The sequence below is a fragment of the Chelonoidis abingdonii genome, chromosome 8 (assembly GCF_003597395.2).
Source record: "Chelonoidis abingdonii isolate Lonesome George chromosome 8, CheloAbing_2.0, whole genome shotgun sequence".
NCBI lineage: Eukaryota > Metazoa > Chordata > Testudines > Testudinidae > Chelonoidis > Chelonoidis abingdonii.
The window spans coordinates 58,556,963-58,581,745 of record NC_133776.1 but is presented as its reverse complement, the minus strand read 5'-3'; the positions used below and the strand labels follow the sequence as shown (position 1 = coordinate 58,581,745).

The 24,783-nt window shown below is 44.5% G+C and overlaps 1 protein-coding gene across 10 annotated transcripts in view; it reads right to left on the bottom strand.

Annotated features, from left to right (window-relative positions):
• The window catches only part of LOC116833223 (SLAIN motif-containing protein-like), a 77,298-nt gene that overhangs the window by 38,343 nt on the left and 14,172 nt on the right, over window positions 1-24,783 (bottom strand). For 7 of the 10 annotated variants that reach the window (XM_032794591.2, XM_032794590.2, XM_032794593.2 and 4 more), the window contains 2 exons: window positions 14,238-14,374; window positions 10,628-10,777 (listed from right to left, as the gene is read on the bottom strand). In XM_032794591.2, the coding sequence (XP_032650482.1) occupies window positions 10,628-10,777; window positions 14,238-14,374 (287 nt within the window). The remainder of the gene's footprint in view (window positions 1-10,627; window positions 10,778-14,237; window positions 14,375-24,783) is intronic. The other 3 variants (XM_032794594.2, XM_032794595.2, XM_075068671.1) reach the window with 1 other exon arrangement.

The window sequence follows — 24,783 nt, the reverse complement described above, 5'->3', positions numbered from 1 at the left end:
AAGGAGTAATGGTCTCAAGTTGCAGTGGGGGAAGTTTAGGCTGGATATTAGGAAAAACTTTTTCACGAGGAGGGTGGTGAATCACTGGAATGGGTCACCTAGGGAGGTGGTGGAATCTCCTTAGTTAAAAACCTCTAAGGTCAGGCTTGACAAAGCCCTGGCTGGGATGATTTAGTTGGGGATTGGTTCTGCTTTGAGCAGAGGGTTGGACTAGATGACCTCCTGAGGTCCTTTCCAACCCTGATATTCTATGATTCTATGACAAAGATGGTGAGGCACTCCTATGGTAGGAGGAGCAATATAAGTACTAAGATAAACAGAAGTTCTGTATTTTTAAAACAGACACTTTCAGTACAATGACCTTTTCCTCTTTGTCCTCATCTTTTCAAAGACATCAAAGGTATTTCCAGCAGCTAAGCAAAAGTAGCAAGTTGGTAGGATGTGGTGCATTGAAAAAAACAGCACAATGTTCTTTCAAAGACATTAACTTCCACTCTAAGAGGGCAAACCTGAGATACTCTGGACTGCCCAGTAGCCAGCAACAAACTCTGGGTGTTCTATATGTAAAGTCTTTTCTGAAAAAGGACTGCATAGATTTAACTTTGTATTAATTATTCATGATGCACTAATCTTTGACAATCCTACTGACCAGTGACTTACTAAAATAAAAGCATTACGATACTTCTCTCTCTGTTCTGGTATTCCACAACAGATTTTACATTTCATTAACTGAGGGCAAGTCTACACTAAAAAATCAAGTCCATCTAAGTTACATTGACATACAGCCATTGCAGTAATTAAATCGCTTTTGCATGTTCACACTACTCTCCTTGTGTCGACGGTGTGTGTCCTCACCAGGAGCACTTTAACCAATATAACTTTGAGCGTGGGGCATTGTGGGATGGCCTCTGAAAGGCAGCAACAGTCAATGTAAGCAATGCAGCACCCACACACTGACTTTGCATTGACTTAAGCGCTATGCTCCTTTCTGAGGTGGAGTTATTAAAGCTGGTGTAGTGGGAGAGTTACATCAGTGGAAGCTACATTTTAGTGTAGACGTTTACAGAGTTAGGTCAAAGTAAAAGACAGTTACCGTTTCCATAACTGGTGTTCTTTGAGAGGTGTTGCTCATGTCCATTCCACAATAGGTGTGTGTGCTCTCCATGTGCACCGGTGCTGGAAGTTTTTCTCCTAGTAGGACCCGTAGGGAAGTGCCCCTAGCAACCCTCAGAGTGGCGATTCTGTGGTGCGGTAGAAGGGGCGCTGTACGCTCCCCCCACCCTCAGTTCCTTCTTGTCAGACAAATCCAACAGAGGGGAAGGAGGGCAGGATGTGGAATAGACATGAGCAACATGTCTCGAAGAACACCAGTTACGGAAAAGGTAACTGTCTTTTCTTCTTTGAGTGGTTGCTCAAATGCATTCCACAATAGGTGATTCCAAGCTATATCTGATGATTTAGTTGGGGATTGGTCTGCTTTGAGTGGGGGTTGGACTAGATGACCTCCTGAGGTCCATTCCAACCCTGATATTCTATGATTTTATTATCTGTTGGAGGTGGGTAGGAGTTCACAGACTCTCGGGATGGAGTACAGCCCTGCCAAACCTGGCGTCCTCCCTGCTTTGGGAGACAATCACATAATGCGAGGTGAACGTGTGAACCAAAGACCATGTGGCAGCCCTACAAGTGTCCTGAATGGGGACATGGGTTAAAAAGGCAGCTGACAAGGCTTGCGCCCTCATCGAGTGCACCTTCACAATTGGCAGCGAGGGGATCCCAGCCAGCTCATAACAGGTACGAACACACGAGGTGATCCAGTTGGAGAGCTGCTGAGTGGAGATTGGCTGACCTCCCAAGCGTTCGACTGAGGCGATGGACAGCTGCGAGGACTTCCTGAATGGCTTTTACATTCCAGGTAAAAGGTCAAAGCCCATCTCACATCCAGCATGTGGAGGCAGCTCTCCTCACTTCATGCATGGGGTTTGGGACGGAGTACCGGCAGGAAGATGTCCTGACCCATGTGGTAGGTGGAGACCACGCTGGGGAGGAATAAAGGATGCGGTTGGAGCTGGACCTTATCCTTACGCAACACCGTGTATAGGGGTTCGGAGATCAGGGCCCTGAGCTCCGAGACCCGACTATCTTCCATGAGAGGTGTGACCAGGAGCATGTAGCTAGTGGCTCAAATGGGGGACCCGTCAACCAGGCCAGCACCAAGTTCAGGTCCCACTATGGGACTGGGGGCCTAATGTACAGAAAGAGACTATCCAAACCCTTAAGGAATTGGCCAGTCATCACATGGGAGAATACTGTGTGTCCCTGCACCAGCGGGTGGAAGGCCGATATGGCTGTCAAGTGCACCTTGATGGATGAGGGCGCCAGGCCTTTGTCTCTAATGGTAGAGGAGGTAGTCTAAAATGAGTTGGATCAGCAGCCATGAGCGAAATGCCCCAAATGCCTACTGGGAAAACCGAGACCACTTCACCAGATAGGCCCGATGTGTGGAGGGCCATCTGCTTTCCAGGAGGACACGCTGAACCCCTTCTGAGCACATCATCTCCTCCCAGCCTAACCACTGAGCAGCCACGCCATGAGGTGGAGCGTCACTAGGTTGGGGTGGAGGAGGCAGCCCTGATCCTGGGAGAGCAGGTCCAGGCCGGACAGCAACAGCCACGGCGGGGCGAGAGTCCCGTACCAATGTTGCCTGGGCCATGCCAGGGCAATCAGGAGGACCCAGGCCCTGTCCGTTTTTAATCTTCTCCAAGACCTTGCCAATCAACGGGATCAGGAGGAAGGCATAGAGAAGCTGGCCCGACCAAGATAGGAGGAAGGCATCGGAGATGGTGCCCGTGTCCAACCCCCCCTCAGAGCAGAAGCGGGGACATTGGCGGTTCTGCCGTGTGGCAAACAGGTCCATCTTGGGAGTGCTCCACTTTGGGAAAATCCTGTGCACCACCTCTGGGTATAGTGACCACTCATGCTGAGAGGAGAAGTCTCGGCTCAGGTGATCCACCCATGAGTTCTGGGCACCTGGTAAGTGGCGGGCTTCCAGGCAAATATTGAGGGCTATACAGAAGTCCCACAGCCTGAGGGCTTCCTGGCAGAGGAGCAGGCCCCGCCTTGCCTGTTGATGTAAAACATCAAGGCCGTGTTGTCAGTGGGAACCCTGACCACTCTGCTCTCCAGGTGCGAGTGGAAGGTCGTGCATGCCAGATGGACTGCCCTGAGCAACTTCACGTTTATATAAAGGGCAAAGTCCTGTGCGGACCACAGACCTTGGGTCTGAACGTTCCCCACTTGGGCTCCCCACCCCAGGTCCAATGCGTCTGACACCAGCTCCCCTGATAGGGACCTTGCCCTGAACAGGACCCTATGGAGCATGTTGCCTGGGGAGGACAACCATTGTAGGGAGGTGATCACCGGTTCGGGCACAGTGAGGACCTTGTCCATCCTCTCTCTGGCCTGGGAGAACACCGACGCCAATCAGAGCTGGAGGCGCCTCATCCTGAGTCTGGCATGGCGAACTACGTATGTGCACGCCAACATGTGACCCAAGAGCTGGAGGCACACTCTGGCTAGGGTCACGGGAAACCTTGTGACTGTGCTGAGGAGTTCTCTTAGGGTCTCAAACCTGTCCAGTGGGAGGGAGGCCCTGGCCGATCATGTCCAGGACTGCCCCAATAAACTGTATGCGCTGTACCAGGGTTAACATGGACTTGGTGCTGTTTACCAACAGTCCCAGAGTGGCACACATGGACAGGAGGAGTGCCATGTGATCCCGCACCTGCAACCTGGAGCTGCCCTTGACCAGTCAGCTGTCGAGAAAGGGGAAGATCTCGACCTTGTGATGTCTGAAGTAGGCCGCTATCACAGACATGCACTTTGTGAATACCTTGGGAGCAGTGGACAGGCCAAATGGGAGAACCGTAAATTAGCAGCGTTCCTGCCCAACCATGAAACAGAGGAAACGTCTGTGCCCCTCAAAACTATGAATGTGAAAGTACACGTCCTCAGATTGAGGGCGGCGTACCAGTCCCTGGGATCCAGGAAGGGGATGATGGAGGCCAGAGAGACCATGTGAAACTTGAGCTTTACCACGTACTGGTTCACGCTTCACAGGTTCAGGATGAGCCTGAGCCCACCTTTGGCCTTCGGGATAAGGAAGTAGCAGGAGTAGAAACGCTTGCATCTGAACTCCGCTGGTACCACTTCCACCACTCCTAGGCCAGGGAGCCACCCCGGCTCCTGCTTGAGCAGGGCCTCGTGGGAGGGGTCCCCTGGGAGGAATGGGGATGGAGGGTGTGTGGCCAGGGTAGAGGTAAACTGGAGGGTGTAGCCCCGGGAGACAGTGTTGAGGACCCATTGGTCCAAGTTCAGACACGACCACTTCAGGAGAAAAGCACACAACCGGTTGGAGAAGAGAAGCTTTATTGTGGGTGGATCCCTGGTATGAACTAGTAAGTTACCCTTGGGCGTCCCGTCAAAACTGATGCTTTCCTGCCTGTTTGCCCTTGGAGGGTCCAGTTTGGGGCGCATTGCCTCTGCAGACATTTCTTATAGTCCCTTGACTTTTTATAAGGGGGCTCATATTTAGTGTGGATGATCTGGGTGGGAGCCTGCTGCAGCTTAAACTTGGTCCTGGCTGGAGCCAGGACATAGAAACCAAGGGTCTTAAGTATTGTGCGGGAATCTTTCAGGCATGCAATTTCACATCCATCTGTTCCACAAACCGCCTTGCCATCCAACAGAAAGTCCTGTAACAAGTTCTGCGCCTTGCTGGATAGCCCAAACAGCAGGAGCCATGATGCCCTCCTCATGGACACTGTGGAGGCCATAGACCTTGCAGCCGTATCCGTGGCATCCGACATTGCCTGTAGGGTTGCCCTGGCAGCCGCTGTACCCTCCTCCACCAGAGCTTTAAACTCCTTCTTGTCATGCTCTTGGAGGGAGTCCTCGAATTTGGGTGGAGAGGCCCACAAGTTGAACTCATATCTCCCCAGGAGGGCTTGGTGATTCGCCACCCTTAACTGGAAACTCAAGGACGAATACACTTTTCTCCCGAATAGATCCAGTCTCCTTGAGCCTTTATTCTTAGGAGTAGGGGCTGGTTGGCCCTGCCTCTCCCTGTGGTTGACCAACTCAAACATCAGGGAGTTGGGGGCAGGATAGGTGTATAGGTATTCATCCCCCTGGGTAGGCACAAAGTACTTCTGTTCTGCCCTTTCAGAGATAGGGGGCAAGGAAGCCAGGGTTTGCCAAAAGGCATTTGAAATCTTTGCCACCCCTTCATGTAGTGGGAGGGCCACCCTGCCCAGCACCGAGGCCAAGAGGATGTTGAAGAGGGAGTCCGAGGATTCCTCCATGTCCTCGACTTCAAGGTTAAGGCTTGATGTCACCCTTTTCAACAGTTCCTGGTGGGCTTTAGAGTCCTCCTGCGGGACAGGCGGAGGAGGGGCCATAATCGCCTCATCAGGGGAGGATGAGAATAGGGGTGCAGCCACCGGTGCCGCAGACCCCACTACTTGGTCCCCCTCTGGGCACAGAACTGGTAATAAACGCCCCACCAACTCCTTCCTAAGACGCTGAGATAGGGAGGCCGATGGTCTCTCCGAGGCTCCAGCCACTGAGCGAGCCACCACTGGGGGCTGCATCAGGGGCCATGGGGCCCACTGGTACCACGGTGTCGGCCAAGGAGTCTGGTGCCACTGTGGCACCAGCGGAGCAGGCTGTTCAGCCTGACTAGCCTTTCCCAACAACTGACGACTGCAAAGGGAGGCCGGACTGGCATATGACCTGCCGCTATCCTGGGACCGGGAGGAGCGGTAGCGTCGGGAATGGTGCCAACCACAAGACCGTGATCCCAGTGTGGAGGAGCAGGAGTACCGCCAGAAGCAGCTGCTCCGCGATCAGCTCCGACGGATAGATCTGCGATGGCAAGGTGCCAGCGATCAACACCTTTGACTGCGGGAGCAGTGCCGTGACGAGGACCTCGACCAAGACAAAGAACGGGAATGGTCCCTCGAGGCAGAGTGGTCCCTGGAACCAGACAACCCGGGGGTCGACAGGGACCGGCATAGACTATGCACGGGGCAGTTGCTGAGCAGCAAACAGCATCAGGAACATTCCCTAGACCGTGAACGGTACCAACCAGGTGGCGACTGAGGGAATCCAAGCGGTGGCTTGCCTCTGGACTGGGAGCCAAAGATGGTGGTGCCCCTAGTACTGGCAGAGACATAATATCCTGGGCCGCTTGCAGGGCCTCCGGCGTGGAGGGCACCCGGACGTCCGGAGAGGTTGACGCAGAGAGGGTCAAGCTACTCCATTCAACCTGAGTCGGAGGCCGGGAGGCCAACGGGGACAGAAAACTTCCCAACATAGGTCTAGTCTCTTCCCCTGGTCTTACGCTGGTGTTCCGGTGGAGAAGACCTCTTCTTTGCTTTCTTGGAACGTCCTGCGAACGGGGAGCGGTGCTGGCTGGTGGAAGGCACCGAAGGGTCACTGAGCACTGACGCCACGGTGCTTGGTGCTGACTCAGAGCAGTGCACCGGAGTCAGGGTCAAGGCCGACTACATCAAAATGGCTCGGAGCTGAATGTCCCATTCCTTCTTAGTACAAGGCTTGAAGGACCTGTAAATCTTGCAGTGATTGCTGAGATGGGTTTCCCCCAAACCACATAAACAGTCAGCGTGAGGATCACTCATGGGCATTGCTCGCTTGCAAGTGTTGCACAATTTAAAGCCCGGGGCATGCCCCAACCCAGACACACTAAACTAACTCTAAACTAAACTACTTTCACTACAGGTACTACTAACTATGAACTAACAGTGTCCAAGAGGGAAGCTGCAGCCAAGCTGCAGCAGAGCAGTTCTGATTCACCTTCACTGGCGGCAAGAACGAACTGAGGGTGGGGGGAGCGCATAGCACCCCTTATATTGCACCATAGAGGCACCACTCCAGAGGCTGCTTGGGGCACTCCCCTACGGGTACTGCTAGGGGAAAAATTTCCTGCACCATTGCACATGGCGAGCATGCACGCCTATTGTGGAATGCACATGAGCAATCACTCAAAGAAGCTGCCTTACATTGACCTAACCCTGTAGTGTAGACCAGGTCTCAGATAGCAAATAATTTTCTTGTGGAGTGAAGTGATGAGCAACTGTAGAAAGATTTTCGTTTACTACAAGCCATTTAAAAAGTTTGTTTCCATCCCATTCTTGAATTCTTTCCTCTGAAAGTGTCCTGACAGAAGGGATAGGGGATGAAGAGACTCATAGGTGCTAGGATAATACAAATAATAAAGAAGGTGGTGGTGGTGGTGAAGAAATACAAAAGAATTTTCTCCAGAATGGCAACAAAATACTTCTGTATGCAGTATACCAGGAATTCATCCTGACAGACTCAGCCACTGGTCTCCTGGAATCATTGACATCTACAAGACTACCATAATGGGCAGAGATGGGGGAGGCCATAGACTTAAAGTAATCAAGTTATAAAGCATGGGCCCTTTTGTGGTACTTAGGTGGAATGGCACCATCACACACACAAGCGATGCAAGTTACTGCTAACAGCATTGCTAATCTTCTACCAAAAAACTCAAAGACAATTGTAAGCCAGTGAACAAAAAGATGAAAAACAGCTCAAGGAATCTTGTGCATGAAGTGCACCTTTGTCAAGTTTCTGCCAACCCTCCCTCCCTAAAACAGGAAAAGCAGCTGACATTGATGGCATCCTTCCAGACTTTCTTAAATATCTTAAATAAAGGGTGCAACTGGAAGCCTACAATATTCACAAAAGTCATCATGACCAGCAAACTTCCAACAGCTTGGAGACAATCCATGGCCATCACTATTTTAAAACGTGAAAAGCTATCTCCCTATCGCTCTCCTTCGGCAAGGCTGACCCCCATCCTGGAGACCACAACGAACAGGGCAAAGCTCCTGTGACCAAGCTTTTGCACTAGCTGCACGCACTGAGGCCAGCTGCCAGCAGAAATGACTGCAGCTTTTATCGACTTCTCATTGGCCTATGATATCATCTTGGCATAAGGATTTACTGGTGAAGCTTTCCAACCTGCTTCAACACAATCAGACATTTTGACTCATTAAGTCAATATTCCCGGACAGAACATTCTGTGTCCATCTTGGAAGTCAGGGTAGCCAAAAGTGGAGTTTGCACAATGGCTTCCCCCAGGGATCAGTACTAGCACTGACCCTTTTTAACTTGTATGTTCAAAACGACATGCTGCATCATTTATGCTGATGCTTGGCACTAACGACACAGGCCACAACACTCAAGCAAGCAGAAGACACCCTTAATGGTCTGAAGAGACTGGAAAACTATTTTTGGTACTGACGGCTCATACTCAATCCATCAAATACGGTGTTTCAACTTTTCATCCCAACAATTCTGAAGCTAAGAGGATGCTAAATGTAAACTTTTGGGGCAAGTCAATTACTCACAATCCTAATCCCTGCTAACAATCGTTGCCTTACCTATCAACAATATCTGAAGCAGGGGAGCAATAAAATGAAAAGTCGCATTAATATACAAAAGCTCACACAGACCTTGTTAACACCTAGCTAAAGGCAGCTCTGACACTTGTAACTGGCACCCTGAAGTACACTCTGCTGCCCTGTCCTCAAGTCCTCACAAACATCCTTCCTTCAACCATCTGGCAAGAGATAGTAGCACTGTGCAACAACAAAAATCACTCACTCACTTACTTGGCAATTGCCTTAAGTCCTGCTGACCATTCTGGGCATCTGGTGAAGCTCTTCTGTCATCTGTCAGCCAATGGGAGTTGCTCCAAAATACTACTGCATAAATGTTTCCAAACCCCACCCCTCACCAAAAGGCAAAAAAAGATCTATTTTTCTGATGTTTAAGAAATTTGTTTGGTAGTTCAAGATTTATATTTAAGGAACTTTCCATTGGACAAGGAAAAAGTCTTGGATTCTCAAAGTCAAACCCATTGCAGATCCACACCCCTGAGCAACATAGTTATACCAACCTAACCCCGTAACCACAGCATTATGTCAGTGGGAGAGCTTCTCCTGCTGACATAGCTAATACCTCTCAAGGAGGTGGATTAACTACACCGACAAGAGAGCTCTCCCCTGTCAGTTTAGAACGTCTTCATTAAAGCACTACTGTGGTGCAGCTGGACTGATGCAGCGTTTTAAGCGTAGACTTGCCCACAGTCACTAATAGATCTGGATTCCTGATCTGAACAGTCTTTTTGAGCAAACCCCATATTAAACTAATAACTAATTCAGCTCCTCAAAATACACTGCAACTATAAAAGAGATCCTTTCCTATAAAAAATCAACCTATAGAACTTAAATAGTCAAAAGAAAGAAGAGTGTCCAAATAATTCAGTACTTCCAGAAACAGTGTTCTATTAAATCTAAAAAATCAAGGGGGAAAAAAGTAACATCTCAAAAGCATACCTGCATCTGTCAAAATATCTGCATGTGAGGTTTTTAAAATATTCATGTGACTTAAAGTTTCAAGACAGACTGTGTTAAACGTGCTTTTTTTTTTGAACATGCAAATCAGGTCTACACAAAAATGAAACAAGAGAAATTCTTCTGATAGGAAACCAAAGGCAGAGCATTGCTCTAACAGCAAACTAACCATGGGCTGCATCTAGAGGGTCAAATGCTATCCCTGAAAGAGTCCATGTACAAATTTCACTGAGAGCAGACCATGTGCATCCAAAGGGCAGACTCTGATCTAAAGTGTTAGGGGAGAAAAACTAGTAGTTTAATCATCATTTGACACAAATTAGAAGTTTTGGTCCCAAATTCCAATGAGGACAGATCTTCTGATGAAAATAGGAGACGTATATAAATTATTCCTGTTGGAGGTCTTGGTCATCTTCTAATTTAAAAGTAATACAAATTTTATTCCAACAGAACAAGCAAAAGCTTTCCATCAGATTTTACTATTCCAATCTTTATTTAGCTACTCAATTATTTCACCGTCTCTCTAAAAGGGGGAACTGCAAAGAGTTTGGTATTTAGAGACAATTAGTATAATTTTCAAAAGCACCTAAGTCACTTATGAACTTATGTCCCATTAACTTTCAGTAAGACTTCAGCCCCTAAGTCCCTTAGGAGCTTTTGAAATTTTTACCCAATATCACCAAGTAACCATCTGAATTCACGTTTGTTTTTGTTTTTTTTATGGTTAACTCTTTACTGTTTTATACTGGGCTATTTAAGTAGCAATGCTTCTTTGTTTTGTTTGAACCTAAACAGCTGTTTCATATTTTTGTAATGTCTAAAGTTAGTACAAATTAATTAGTTTTAAATATATAGATTCAATTTAAATACATATATAGAAAGAGAGCAAGAGAGAGAGAGAGAGCGAGAGAGAAAGAGAGAGATTCAATTATCACAAGACATTCAGGATGCAAGGAGGCTCCTTCCATGGTGAAGTTACCACTTCAAAAGATTCCCAATGGCTTCATGAATAGCTGAGGCTAGCAATATAAAACAATTTAAGTTACATCCATTGGATTCTCCTTTTCCTCACATCCCAAGAATTTCCCCCTCCCCCCGCCCAAAAAAAGCCAACAATTCTTGCATAGTTTTAAAAGCTCTGCATTATTGATATGCCATACCTGAGCTGCCACATGTTAGTAGTGGTTTGTTAGTTGATTTGAGGTGCCCAGGAGAGTTTAGTGCATTGCTACAGGAGCTTGTCTCTGTATTCAAGTTATGTGCACTTGGTGATGCCAATGGACTGCAATACAGGTTTTTCCACCTACCGGCTAGAAGGAAAATACAAGAAAGCCATATATATTACTAAATTAGCTTTGAAAATGAATGAGGTTGGGGAGAAAAAAGCAGTAAATCAAACAGGACCAAGCATTATCATCAGCATTTAGAATCATCCATCATGAATGAACTACGCATTACAATAAGTGAAAAGCCACACAATATTTCTTCCTCTACTCAGCCACGCCCTCCTCCCCAACCCCTCACCTTGTATAATCACTATTTAGTATCCCAAGCGCAGCTTCTTCACCAAGACTGAGATTTTTCAAAGATGAATGGCCTTTTTCTTTTTCTTTTTCTTTTTTGGGTGGGGGGTAGGGAGGTGATCTCAGCCTTGGTCTTCAAAAAGGACTTAAAATTTTGAAGCAGATCAATGAAAATGTGATGCAGAATTTAACTGATACTGAACAAACAGCATTAGTCTTTACATTCAGATGTGCACATCTCTTTGGATTTTTATTCTTAATATTAATATCAAAGTATTAAGCTACTTTGATTTAACTTTGGCTCAAAACTTCAAACAAAGATGTTTAAAATATCTGATGTGCAAAACCCACACCCCAGAAACAAACAAAATACTGCAGATTAAAGACAGATACATGATGCTCTAGTTAAAATGAAATGGGGGAAGTACAAAGCCTGATCAGAAAAGTGTAAGAGCTCACTTAAAAAAGCACTGTAATGGAAATATGAAAGAGAAAGTGAATGGTTAATAGAATCAAGACATCTTCATCCATCCTCTGGGTTACAGAAAGTTCACCAAAACAGACTGAGTTTTTAACCAAACCCGGCTCTACAACCTACATTCAGCTATCATACACCATCCTATCCTAAGGCCTGACTCAAAACAAATCTGATAACGTACCTTGCTGAACATACTGTTAGCACATAACTACATTAAAAATACACCCTCCTATCAAGGACCTAGACCCACATGGCTGAAGTAAGATTTCTTGGCTGAATCAAGGCAAGTGTTAAAATTTTCATACAGAAGAAAATGCTTAAGCGCACAGTAATGCCAGATGTATATGAAAATTATTTTCCCAGTAGCTAGGACTCTCAATTGACTTTCATATGTCAGTTTTCCCAGACATTGCTCTCCCAGTACCATGTTCTGCCAAGCACAGGACTTGGGTTTAGGAGGGACGTATTGCGAGTAAGGCTAAGATTCTGTCCTGGACATTTTTAGTAAAAGTCACGGACAGCTCACGGGCAAAAAAGAAAAATTCACAGACATCGTGACCTGACCGTGACTTTTACTAAGAACATCCAAGACAAAATGGGGTTCTGTGGATCCCCACACTGCCTGAAAGGGAGCAGCTCAGGGGTTCCCCGGGGTGACTGGGAGCTGCAAGGGCCTCCAGAGGCCCACAGGGGCCCTGCAGCTCCCCACCACTGAGCTGGTGACTTCTGCAATGAAATCACAGCCTTAATCATTAGTCAGGCCAGACATCAGAGATGATGCAACATGAATCACACTTTCCTGTCCCCTAACAACTAGTCACTGAAAGATGCTGCAGGGGGAGCTCGCAATCTTTTTGAGTGCAGCAATCATAGCAGCAATTATGGGAGAAGAGTGGAAAAACAGATCTTTCTCTCTCTCTCTCTCTCTCTCTCTCTCTCTCTCACACACACACACACACACACACACACACACACACACACACACACACACACACACACACACAGAGTGAGGATTAGAACAAATATAAAAGTGACTCAGTTAACTCTAGATTATCAACATTACTTTGTGGTTCCAGGATTGTGGAGAAAAGAGGTCAGGGGATTGATGGATGAGGGCTCTACCAGCATATTCACTTGTACCCAAAACTTCAATATTACTGGCACAATGTGGAAATACCAGGGAAGTAAATATCGTTTAAAAAGATAATCGTTTAACTATTAAAAATTATATAGTTTAACCAGTTAACCAATTAAAGGGAGAGGGTTCCCAGGTACCTAGTTTGTCCTGATGCGGCCTCCACAGATGCTCCATGGCATTCCAGCAGCAGCAGCAGCTTCCCTTCCCTGACCAGCATGCCATCTGCCTTCTCAGCCAAACCCCTTTCAGTGGCACAGGGGGGGCCCGGGACTAATTTACACCCCGACGGAACCTACAGCCCCTGCCCGCTCTTCTGGCCTAAATGCACTCCCTCTGCCCAGCTGGCCACCTCCCGCAAAGCCCACAGCGTGACCTGGGGAGGCTGAGGCCAGCTGGCCAGCACAGCCCAGGGCTGGAGAACTGGTTCGAGACCTGCACGTAGGGGGATTAATGGTTAGGCAGGGTTAACGATAAGACCAATACTAACGAGTTAACCATTTAATATTGTACATCTCTAGGAAATACACAAGTATAAAGTTATTAATGTTACAGTGAAGTCAACTGTACATGTATTATTTCAAAACTCTTTTAAAAAGCATGTTCACAACACTGAATTGTCAGTTCCTCCCCAAACTGCATTAAAAAAAACAAACTCTAAGATACTGGCTCAGAAGGCAACATGTGACCACTGAAAGAGAATGTTCCATAACATTTTGTGCTTCAGTTCCTTCCTGAGCCAAATAACTATAAACTGCCAGTTAAAGCATGGAAGTAAAAACCTTTGCTGCACTACTGAAAGTGAAATGGTCACCATGGAATATATTAGGGTAATATCAAAAATTTGAATTTTTCCTAGAAGCCTGGCACACCACCAAAAGATAGAAGATCAAAAGTTTTCATGCAGCATGACTAAGTTTCTAGCACTAACCATGTTTAACCATTGCTAGAAATAATGCATGGGAGAATCACTACAGGAAGAGGAAGGTTAACAAAATTACTGAGCATTTTTTTCCAGGGAAAGAAACTACAGAAGAGTTGTGTTTTCACACGTGCTTTACTCTGACTGCATATTTTTAATACCAATGTTTAAAGTTTTGTCTTCAATAAAAAAAGAATCAAATTAAATCTTTTGTAAATACGACAGTCTGAAAACAATAAGTCATTCTTAGATTTATACATCTAATGTGAAATTTGAGTAAAAAAAGTCAGGTATAGATAGAAATCACCAAGATTATCTCTTTTGCACTAGGTCAGAAGTGCCTGTATTAGTGTTAACCCATTTTAACTTAGCAAAATGAATGCAGAAAGTTCTAATTCTCAGAGTCAAAGCTAAATTTGCTTGATCTATTGCTTTTAATCTAAATCCAATTTGCAAAGACATATCTCACTTCTGATTCCATTATTTGGTTTACAGGAATCTTTCTTAAGAAAGCACAGCCATTTTATATAATGACAAACATACTTTAGAAGCACTCCTGAATAGGTAGATTAGATTAGATTAGATTGATAGATTGATCTGCTCTATATATTTTTAAGTCTGTAATACACTATATTTTATTTCTAGTTCAACTATTACTTCATTAATAATGCAAGATATATCTAAGTATTCAAGATATATTTAGTGTACATACCTTGGTCAAGTCTATTTATAAGGGTTCGGCAGGCTACTTCTGTCTCAGCACTTGGGTTATCCAACACCTGTCGACACCATTTTAAAGGAGACTCTGTTTTCTGATCTGCAGTAGCTTTTCTTGGAGAGACATACAGCCTTAAACAAAGGAATTGAAAAGGTATATTGGGTAAATGTTTATTAATTCAAACCCTCCTTTCATAATGTTGTAGTAAAATATGTTTTCTTAAAGTACTTACAAGAAACATTTGTTTTTTTTAAAGACATTGGAAAGAAGAGGAAGAAAGCCATTTGGGGGGAGGGATAGCTCAGTGGTTTGAGCATTGGCCTGCTAAACCCAGGGTTGTGAGTTCAATCTTTGAGGGGGCCACTTAGGAATCTAGGGCAAAAATCTGTCTGGGGATTGGTCCTGCTTTGAGCAGGGGGTTGGACTAGATGACCTCCTTTCCAATCTCAGTAGTCTATGATTCATCCAAACAAGATTGTGTTACCATCTTTGATCCCCCTATAAGGCCTAAACAGAACTACATTTATGTCTACAATAATTTAGTCTATTTCTGTGATAAATGAAGGGGGGGAGCTCCCTTTTATGAACAGCCAGCCAGTTACCTACAAAATTCCTCTTGGTAGCTGTTCTCTACTTGCTGACTGCATGTATAGGTGAAAGGAAATGAATGGGCACCTGGCCAAAAGAGCCAATGGGAAGGTTAGAATTTTTAAAAATTGAAACAAGACTCCCCTTTTGTCTGTCTGTTGTTGTTCTCCAGAGAGAGGAGACACAGAGCAGAAACAGGGCTGAACTATGCTGTAGGAAGCTTTAAGCCAGGTATGAAAAAACATCAGATCATACCTAGAGACTATTTATTTGAAACCCCCAGATATGTAAGTAGATCAGGGAATGTCTAGGAAGATGCGATTAGGTTTATCTTTTTTTTTTCCTCCCTTACTGGTTTGTGGACTTCTCTGTGCTAACCCCCAAATGCTTTTGTTTTGCTTGTAACCATTAAGCTGGACCTCAAGAAAACCATTCTTGATGCTTAATTATTATATTTGCTCTTTTTAAATTTTCTCTCTTTTTGTTCTTAATAAAATTTACCTTTTTTTTTTTACGAACAGGATTTGGGTTTTGTGTGTCCTAAGAGGTTTATGCATATGTTGCTTAATTAGCTGGTGGCAATAGTTGATTTCTTTTGTTTTTCTTTCTCAGCTCTTCCCCAGAGGCGGCATGAAAGGGCTTAAGGGTACCCCACAGGGAGGAATTCCCAAGTGCGCCTTCCTGGGTCCATTGGTTTTTTTGCACTTGGGTAGTGGCAGCATATACCCATCCAAGGTCAGAGAGAAGTTGTGACCTTGGGAGTTTAATACCAGCCTAGAGTGGCCAATATTAAGGTTTTAGAATCCCTGTAGGCCCCCACCTTCTGCACTCAAAATGCCAGAGTGGGGAATCAGCCCTAACAACATCAACTGAGATCCATTCAAATACACTGCAGACCCTGCATACAGTGAACTGCAGGATTGGAGACTGTGGGTTCTACCAGAATATAAATAAGACTAACAGAGGTTTCCAGGTTCGAGTACCCTTTCGCCTCCTCCATAATTTTCCACACTTATTAACTGGTTAAAAGAATCTGAGAGTGATGATTTTGATGCATCTTTCTAATCTGTCATGACAGAAAAATGGACTGACTATACTTCTAGGCAAACATGGAATATCAAGGTCCAGGAAACAGACAGTAAAATTCCAGACTCCGGATCCAAAAGTTATGACATTTATTGCACGAATAAATCATGCAGAATTAGGTACATATATCCTTTTTATATTAACAGCCTATGTTTGGTTAGAACATTTCATCTTGGAGTCCATATTACATAAGAACAGCCATACTGGTCAGACCAAAGGTCCATCAAGCCCAGTATCCTGTCCTCTGACAGTGGCCAATGGCAGGTACCCCAAAGTGCACCTTTGGGGGGAACGAACAGACAGATTATCATCAACTGATCCATGCCCTGTCACCTAATCCCAGTTTCTGGCAAACAGAGGTTAGGGACACCATTCGTCCCCATCCACACTAATACTCATTGATGGACTTATCTTCCATTAATCTAACTCCCTTCTGAACCCCGTTATAGTATTGCGCTTCACAACACCATCTGGCAAGAAGTTCCAGAGATTGATAGTGCACTGCGTGAAAAAATACTTTCTTGTGTTTGTTTTAAACCTGCTACCTATTAATTTCCTTTGGTGGCTCCTTGTTCTTGTATTATGAGAAAGAGTAAATAACACTTCTTTATTTACTTTCTCTATACCACTCATGATTTTATAGACCTCAATCATATCCCGCCTTAGTCGCCTCTTTTCCAAGCTGAAAAGTCCCAGTCTTATTACTCTCTCCTCACATGAAAGCCGTTCTATACCCCTAATAATTTTTGTTGCCCTTTTCTGAACCCTTTCCAATTCCAATATATCTTTTTTAAGATTGGGAGACCACATCTGTACACAGTATAGAGAAGGTCGAGTTCAAGATCCTGACAAAATGAAGAAAGGAGAGTAGCACAATATGGACCCTGGACTTCAGAAAAGCAGACTTTGACTCCCTCAGGAAACTGATGGGCAGGATTCCCTGGGAAGCTAATACGAGGGGTGAAGGAGTCCAGGAGAGCTGGCTGTATTTTAAAGAAGCCTTATTGAGGGTGCAGGAATAAACCATTCCAATGTGCAGAAAGAATAGCAAATATGGCAGGCGACCAGCTTGGCTTAACAGTGAATTCTTCAGAGATCTTAAACACAAAAAGGAAGCTTACAAGAAGTGGAAACTTGGACAGATGACTAGGGAGGAGTATAAAAATATTGCTCGAGTATGCAGGGGTGTAATCAGGAAGGCCAAAGCACAGTTGGAGTTGTACCTAGCAAGGGATGTGAAGGGTAGCAAGAAGGGTTTCTACAAGTATGTTAGCAACAAGAAGGTGGTCAGGAAAGTGTAGGACCCTTATTGAATGGGGGAGGCAACCTACTGACAGATGATGTGGAAAAAGCTGAAGTACTCAATGTTTTTTTTGCCTCTGTCTTCACAGACAGCGTCAGCTCCCAGACTGCTGCACTGGGCAGCACTGGATGGGGAGGAGGTGAGCAGCCCTCAATAGTGAAAGAACAGGTTAAGGACTATGTACAGAAGCTGGACATGCACAAGTCAACAGGGCTGGAACTAAGGCATCCAAGGGTGCTGAGGGAATTGGCTGATGTGATTGCAGAGCCATTGGCCATTACTTAGAAAACTAGTGGCAATCGGGGGAGGTCCTGGGTGATTGGAAAAAGGCAAATATAATATCCATCTTTTAAACAGAGAAGAAGGAGAACCTGGGGAACTACAGACCAGTCAGCCTCATCTCAGTCCCTGGAAAAACCATGGCGCATATCCTCAAGGAATGCATTTTGAAGCACTTGGAGGAGAGGTAGGTGATCAGGAAAAGTCAATATGGAGTCACCAAGGGCAAGTCATGCCAACTTGATTACCTTCTGTGATGACAACTGGCTCTGTGGATATGCGGAACGTGGTGGACATGATATACTGTGACTTGAGCAAAGCTTTTGATAAGGTCTGCCACAGTATTCTTGTCAGCAAGTTTAAAAAAGTATGGATTGGATGAATGGACTATAAGGTGGACAGAAAGCTGGCTAGATCATCAGGCTCAGTGGGTAGTGATCAACGGCTTGTTGTTTAGTTGGCAGCCAGTATCAAGCAGAGTGCCCCAGGGGTCAGTCCTGGGGCTGGTTTTGTTCAACATCTTTATTAATGATCTGCATGATAGGATGGTTTGCAACCTCAGCAAGTTTGCAGAGGCCACTAAGTTCCTGGGAGAGGAAGATACACTGGAAGGTAGGGATAGGGGCAGAGGGGGTGGATGGGACAGAGGTCTGAGGGGTGGGCATCAGGGAACAGGGGGAGTTGGATGGGGCAGGAGTCCCGGGGAGTCATCAGAGGCAAGAAGCAGGAGGGGATAGGATAGGGGGCAGGGGCAGGCCACGCCTGCCTATTTGAGGAGGCACAACCTCCCCTAACTGACCCTCCATACAATTTCTGAAACCCGATGTGGCCCTCAGGCCAAAAAGTTTGCCTGCCCCATGTCTAGATCGACTTAATCCTATGTCATCCCACGGGGATAGACAGATGACCTCTTGAGGTCCCTTCTAGCACTACATTTCTATGATTCTATATACTGGAAGAAGCCAACAGACATTTTGTAACTTCTTACTGCAAATCTCATTGAACAGAAATTTCTATAGCCACAAGGGAACAGAAGCTCCCTGGGAATGGCAGAGAGAGAGAGAGAGACACACACACACACACACTGTTATACTATCAACTATTTAGCTTTTCAAGTTTAGGAAGTCAGTGTCTGAGGGCTTGGCTACACTGGCACTTTACAGTGCTGCAACTTTCGCGCTCAGGGGTGTGAAAAAACACCCCCCTGCGCGCTGCAAGATGCAGCGCTGTAAAGTGTCAGTGTAATCAGGGCAGCAGTGCTGCTGCACACTACACCCATAAGGGATGTGGTTTACAAGCAGCGCTGGGAGAGCTCTCTCCCAGCGCTGCAGCTCTGACTACACTCAAACTTCAAAGCGCTGCCGGGGCAGCGCTTTGAAATTTCTAATGTAGCCATACCCTGAGTCTGAACTCGTCATTAGGCAAATAATTAATTGTTTGCTAGCACCATTGCTGGGTAAACAGAATCCATGCTTTTACTTTTCTTTTTCCTTTTTTTTTTTTAAATACACACATAAGTTAATCAGTTAACAGAATAATGAAAACAAGAACAAGACTGGAAACAAAATACCCTCCACCAAACTGCAACACTTTTTTTTTTTTTTTTTAAAGTGCACTAAGACCCTATTCCACAAAAGTTCCTTGTTTTATTGACACTTGAAATTTAAGGTATTTATGTTCACTTTTTCTCAGTCTCCAAGACTGATCACCCTACAGTTTCCCATCTTTTCCAAGTAACAATTCCATTCACAGAAGACTGTGTGAGAGACATTACTTTCTCAATCAAGTTCACTAAGAACTCAAAGTAAAACTTCTAGCACAGCTACTGTCTGGCACTGTTTTAAACATACAAAACAATTTGTATTCTCTCTAAGGGCTTGTCTACACTTACATTTTATAGTGCTCTAACTTGCTGGCTCAGGGGGATGAAAAATCACCCCTCTAAGCGCAGCAAGTCTGAGCACTTTAAAGCCCTAGTGTAGGCAGGCTCCGAGCAATCGGAGCTAATCCCCTCATGGAGGTGGATTACCAGGAGTGCTGGGAGAGAGCTCGGATGCAGTGGGAAAGAGACTCCCAGTGTCTACATTTATTTAACATATTTTGATATATAAACTATGTCGTTCCAGAGGGTTTACGGGGCATCTACATTGTTACTCATAGACTCATAGTTCAATGAAGCATGTAAAATTCAGCACGTAATTCCCACATTTTTCTATTTCCAAAACCAAGTGTCCACCTCTCCTTAACCAAAGGAAGGTTACCATAGTTGGGACTTGAAATGTTTGCCCCATACTGAATAGTCTTCCAGATAATCCCTAAGATGGCTGTACCACCAACTATCATGCAATTTAAGACCATTGTGTTCACTGTTGTACGTACGAGTGAGATTCTGTGCCATACATTCAGGGTACCACAAAAACTTGTACGAGCTGCAGTGGTGAATCCCCCTAATTAAAAAGTAATTCATTATGTTCCTCATCTGCTTTAAAAAAAAAATAAAAATAAAAGAGTACTTTTCCCTCCCTGGCTTCACTCTACCTTGTTCTATAACAGACTAAGGTGCAGTTTTTCCCTATGGTATCCCCAATGTTTTGCTTCCTTCTTTCTCACTACTTCCCATCCACCTCTTTCTCTCTCCCAGTCCACCTCTCCCCTGTAGCCAGCTCACTCACCAACTTTCACACCCACCCCTCAGCAGAAGTGAACACAGCAGAAAATCTGCCCCAAATCTAAAGTTTAGTTTTAAATCAAGTTTTCCTGCTTGTTGATTTACAAAATCAGTGATTTAAATCAATCCATTCTTTCTAAAACTAGATATAAAACAGCAAGAAATGACCCAAAAAGAGTAGGATTGAGAGGTTGTGGAAAGAGATACAGAATATGATATGTTCTAACTACCGACACATCTAGCTAATTCCTTTGTTTGTAAACTGCTTTTATAAATAGCAAGTACAGAAATTGACATTTTTGAAGGGCAATGTAAGGGAGCAGTGCAGCAATCCTTCAACAAGTAAAAGCCAATGACTGCTACTGCCTACATTTAATTTGAAAGTTACTTGCAAGTTCGATAACATGCAAGGCAGGAAGCCAGCTTTCTCACAGACTAATTACCAGTGGTGCAAGCAGATATACCATTTTGAGTAGCTGTTTGAAAGAGATAAAGAGACCCAAGAAAATGAAAACAAAAAGTGAAGCTACAGACATCAAAACTATTAAAAGTGAAGGCTGTTGAGTTACTATATGAAATGTATCTATGAGCAGGGTGTATAAAATGGGTCTCTGATCAGTGTGATGTTATTTTTGACAACGTAACTGGTTTAGAAGGTGGGAGAGACTTCAGTGGGATAGTACATAGACACGTCCACAGGACTGGACCCTTATTAAGTTAAGAGAAGAAAATATCTTCAGAACAGAGCTGAAGTCGAGAACGTTATTTTAATAGTCCATTTCTGATATTTTCATTTAAAAAAAAAAAACGAAACTGCAAACTTCATGACTTTTTAGCATTTAAGTTTCCAAAAACAACCTTAACTCTGTCCTCTTGTTTCAATCAAAGCTTATATTGGCCCCAAGCTTGCAAATATTCACGCACGTGCTTAAGCACTTCACATCCTGGGCCTTAGAGGTTATTAGAAAAAATATTTGAAGTCTATTGAAGAGATCGTAAGTCTCATAATTAAAAAATGTCTGACAAAATAAGTATTCTAAAGACAAAACTCCTCTGGTTCAAGAGGTTTTAAGAAAGATAAGTCCAAAGCAGAAGCTACTTACCAAAATCTGATCTCTGAAATCCCACTAATCAATAAATATTCATCAATTTTGCATGTGTATTTCTGTACATTTAATACTGCACAAACTTAAATGAGGTAACTTTTACTTTATAATTTGGCTTGTTTTGGTTATTTATTATAGGCAAGGCTGGTAGCACTGCCTGTTAAGGCTGCTCCACACTTTTGATTACAAGACCCTATTTTTACTTGCTTATAACTTTGCCCAACTTCAGCCTTTGAGATGAAATTTTCCATTCGGATGTCAGACTCAAGCTGAATTTTTCTGAAAAATTTTAGCCAAAATGGTTCAGCCATTTCCAAGAACAAGACTACTGAAAAATTCATTTTGCCCCCATGTCAACAATTTTTGAGAGCTGTTCTTTTAAATGCTCTATTGCCTCTCTGCTTTGGAGAAGGGACTTGAAATTTGGCAGGTGTTAGCCTTTGTGTCAGAGATGTATCTTTGGCCACCCTCATGAAAACCATGCAAATTATAACCCTTTTTTGAAAGGGTACAATGAGGGAGGAAACTGCAATTTGCATATGCTCAGAAGAGACTGATTTTTAGCAGCTAATATTTCCAAAGATTCCATTTTCACTGCATGCTCCATCCTCTCCCTGTTCCCATATGTGACTGCACTGCATACTGACCATCCCCAGAGAGTGACTGAATATGCACTAGCCTTGGGCTACAGGGGCTCAGGACTTACCTTGTAATAGCTACTATACACCAGGACTAGGCACTTGAACTCAGTTCAGGAACCCAGTATTTTCTGTCCTCTCAATAACCTCCCTGCTGGCATTCAGAAGCATGGAGAAAGTTGCAAGCTAATTCAAATTCACAAATGAAAAGCCAGTCCAAAGGGGGAGAGAAAGGAATAGACTGGGACAAATCATCTGATGAGATTTGGAATGGGGGACGAAGGTGGATGAGAGGGAAACTGACACTGGGAGTTGGAACATGGCAGGCTACCACTGTTTGAGTAAGGCTCAGGGAAGAGAGGGAGACTAAAACTAGGGCCCTGGTGGGAGGGGAGAGAGGGAATAGAGGAAGAATGGGGAAAGGAGGGTGTGATGCTCTGTACCTTGGGGGAACACCCAGCATCCCCATGTTCATCCTTGCAAAATGATTGTGTGGTATCCAATGCAAAGTTTGTGATGTTCGCTGTCTTCGGAAAGCTCATGATGCACCGAGCATTTTTGTCATAGTGACGTTATAGTAATTGTTCTTACAGTAATGTTATAGTTTATAATGCCATGAATATAGTTATGAGGCTGAAAACGTGTTTTCATGGCTTAAAATAAGCCTAGGCAAAAACTCTCCAAGAGCAGAGAGACAGTTCACACCTCATCAGGGCATGTATGGGACAAACCCAGCCCAGCCTCACAGGAACAAAGGACACTGGCCTAGGCAGCAACAAAAGTATCTGCTGGACTCTCGAGTGAGTCATGTCCCTTCCCTTGGGGAGTCAAGGACTATGCATTTTGCTTTTATTTCATTTGAACAAATCTGATGCATTATGCTTTGACTTATCACTTAAAATTTATCTTTGTAGTTAATAAATCTGTTTATTCTACCTGAAGCAGTGCGTTTGGTTTGAGCCATGTCAGAGACTTCCCTTAGGATAAAAAGCCTAATACATATAAATTTCTTTGTTAAATTGACTAACTCATATAAGCTTGCAGCATCTAGTGGGCATAACTGGACACTGCAAGATGGAGGTTCCTAGGGTTGTGTCTGGGGCCAGAGATATTGGCTAGTGTCATTTGGTTGCACAATCCAAGCAGCTTACATGCCAGAAGCTGTGCACGAACAGCCCAGGAGTGGGGGTTCTCACAGCAGTGCAGGGTAAGGCTGGCTCCCAGAGTCAAGGATTGGAGTGACCTAGCAGATCACTGGTCCAGACAACACCAGAGGGGTATGTCATAGAGGGGAGGAAAGAATTGACAAGGATCAGGGACATGGAGGGAAAAATGAAGCTGGTTGGGTAAAGACACTGGACAAGAAGTGGATTTCCCTCTCCTCCAACCCTAGATTGGATGAGAAGCCTGGCCAAGGCGACTGGGAGTCTGTGGGGTTGGAGGAGAAGACAGATTTAACTAGAAGCCATGAGGGGAGTGGAACTGGGACTGTGTGGGCAAGAACAGACAGACTAGGATTAGAAACCTCAGGGTTAGAGGCTAGGATGGCAAGAAGAATGAGACAGGGACAAGGAGTCAGGGGTAGGAAAGAGACAGGACTAGGATAAGAAAAGTTTGGAGAGGACAGGGCAGAAGAGTCTGTCCCCACTAAAGCACAATCCTTTCCAGAACTTCGAATGGCACTTAAGTACCACCATTCCTCTGCTGTCAACAACTATCTGTGAAGCCCTCTAGCAAAAGATGTCTCATCCTCCTCTCTGGAGACCAGCACTAGGAGATTACCTACTATTGCTATCAATTACTCCATTAGCTCAAGCAGCGGAGATCTGTGTAGTAGATCTAAAGGTTCCAACTCTACTGATGAGCCATGCAGATGTAAACGTAATGCTAAAAAAATATTACGGTTGCAGAGTCAAACACTCAAAAGTTAAGAAATGTCAGATTAAAGTTGCCCGTGCAACCTTAATTTGGCCCCCCTGAGCTCATACATTAGGATTCATCTTTAATTACATGATTGTGCGTTATTTTTTCCACAAAACCCCTGCCTCATTCAGTGGACAGGATGGACAGTGTTCACTTAATAAGTACCTAACCAATATTCTGTTTTACCCTCATTGTTCAGGTCTTAATTACAGTACGCTGTTCTCTTCTATAAACCCTGCCCAGCTGTAAAGGCAGAATTATTAATTTCCTCATGAACATTTTTATGGTGCTATGTATTTGACTACTACTTAAACATTAATTTATCTTCACAAAAACCATGTGAGATGAGGGGGTATTAGCTTCATTTTATAGATTAGGACCAGCAGCACAGAAATCCATTAATTCTGGGTTCCCAATTTGAGAGAGGACATGATTTTTCAGAGTACTTAACATTATATTGCACTTTATGTATTCCAGACAGTTCCACTGACATCAGCTGCAGTTGACTGCTCAGTACTGATTAGTCAAATCAGACCCCCGGGGTCTCAAGATAGGCACTCAGAAAATGAGAGCCACATAATTAGAGACCATCTCTGACAAGTTTGGTTTCAGTGACTAGCTGGGTAGCAGAGGCAGTTATAGAAACCAATTCTCCAGGGCAGAAGTTAAACAAAGATGAGAGCATCCTTTCACTTCCTGCAATCCCCTGCCTTACTCACTAGACATCATCCAATTTCTGCAAGAAATGAGACAGGAATCCTACTGACAACACCTTTCTTTGCTAAAACTCTGATTCATTCCCAGAACACTGTGTAATCCTGTAAACTGAATGAGGCAGAAACCCTGTGGAAACCAAATAGTATGTGATCATGTAATTAAGGACTGTATCATAATGAATACACACTAGGAGTCCAAATTAATGATTGCACAAGCAATTTTAACGCCAGCA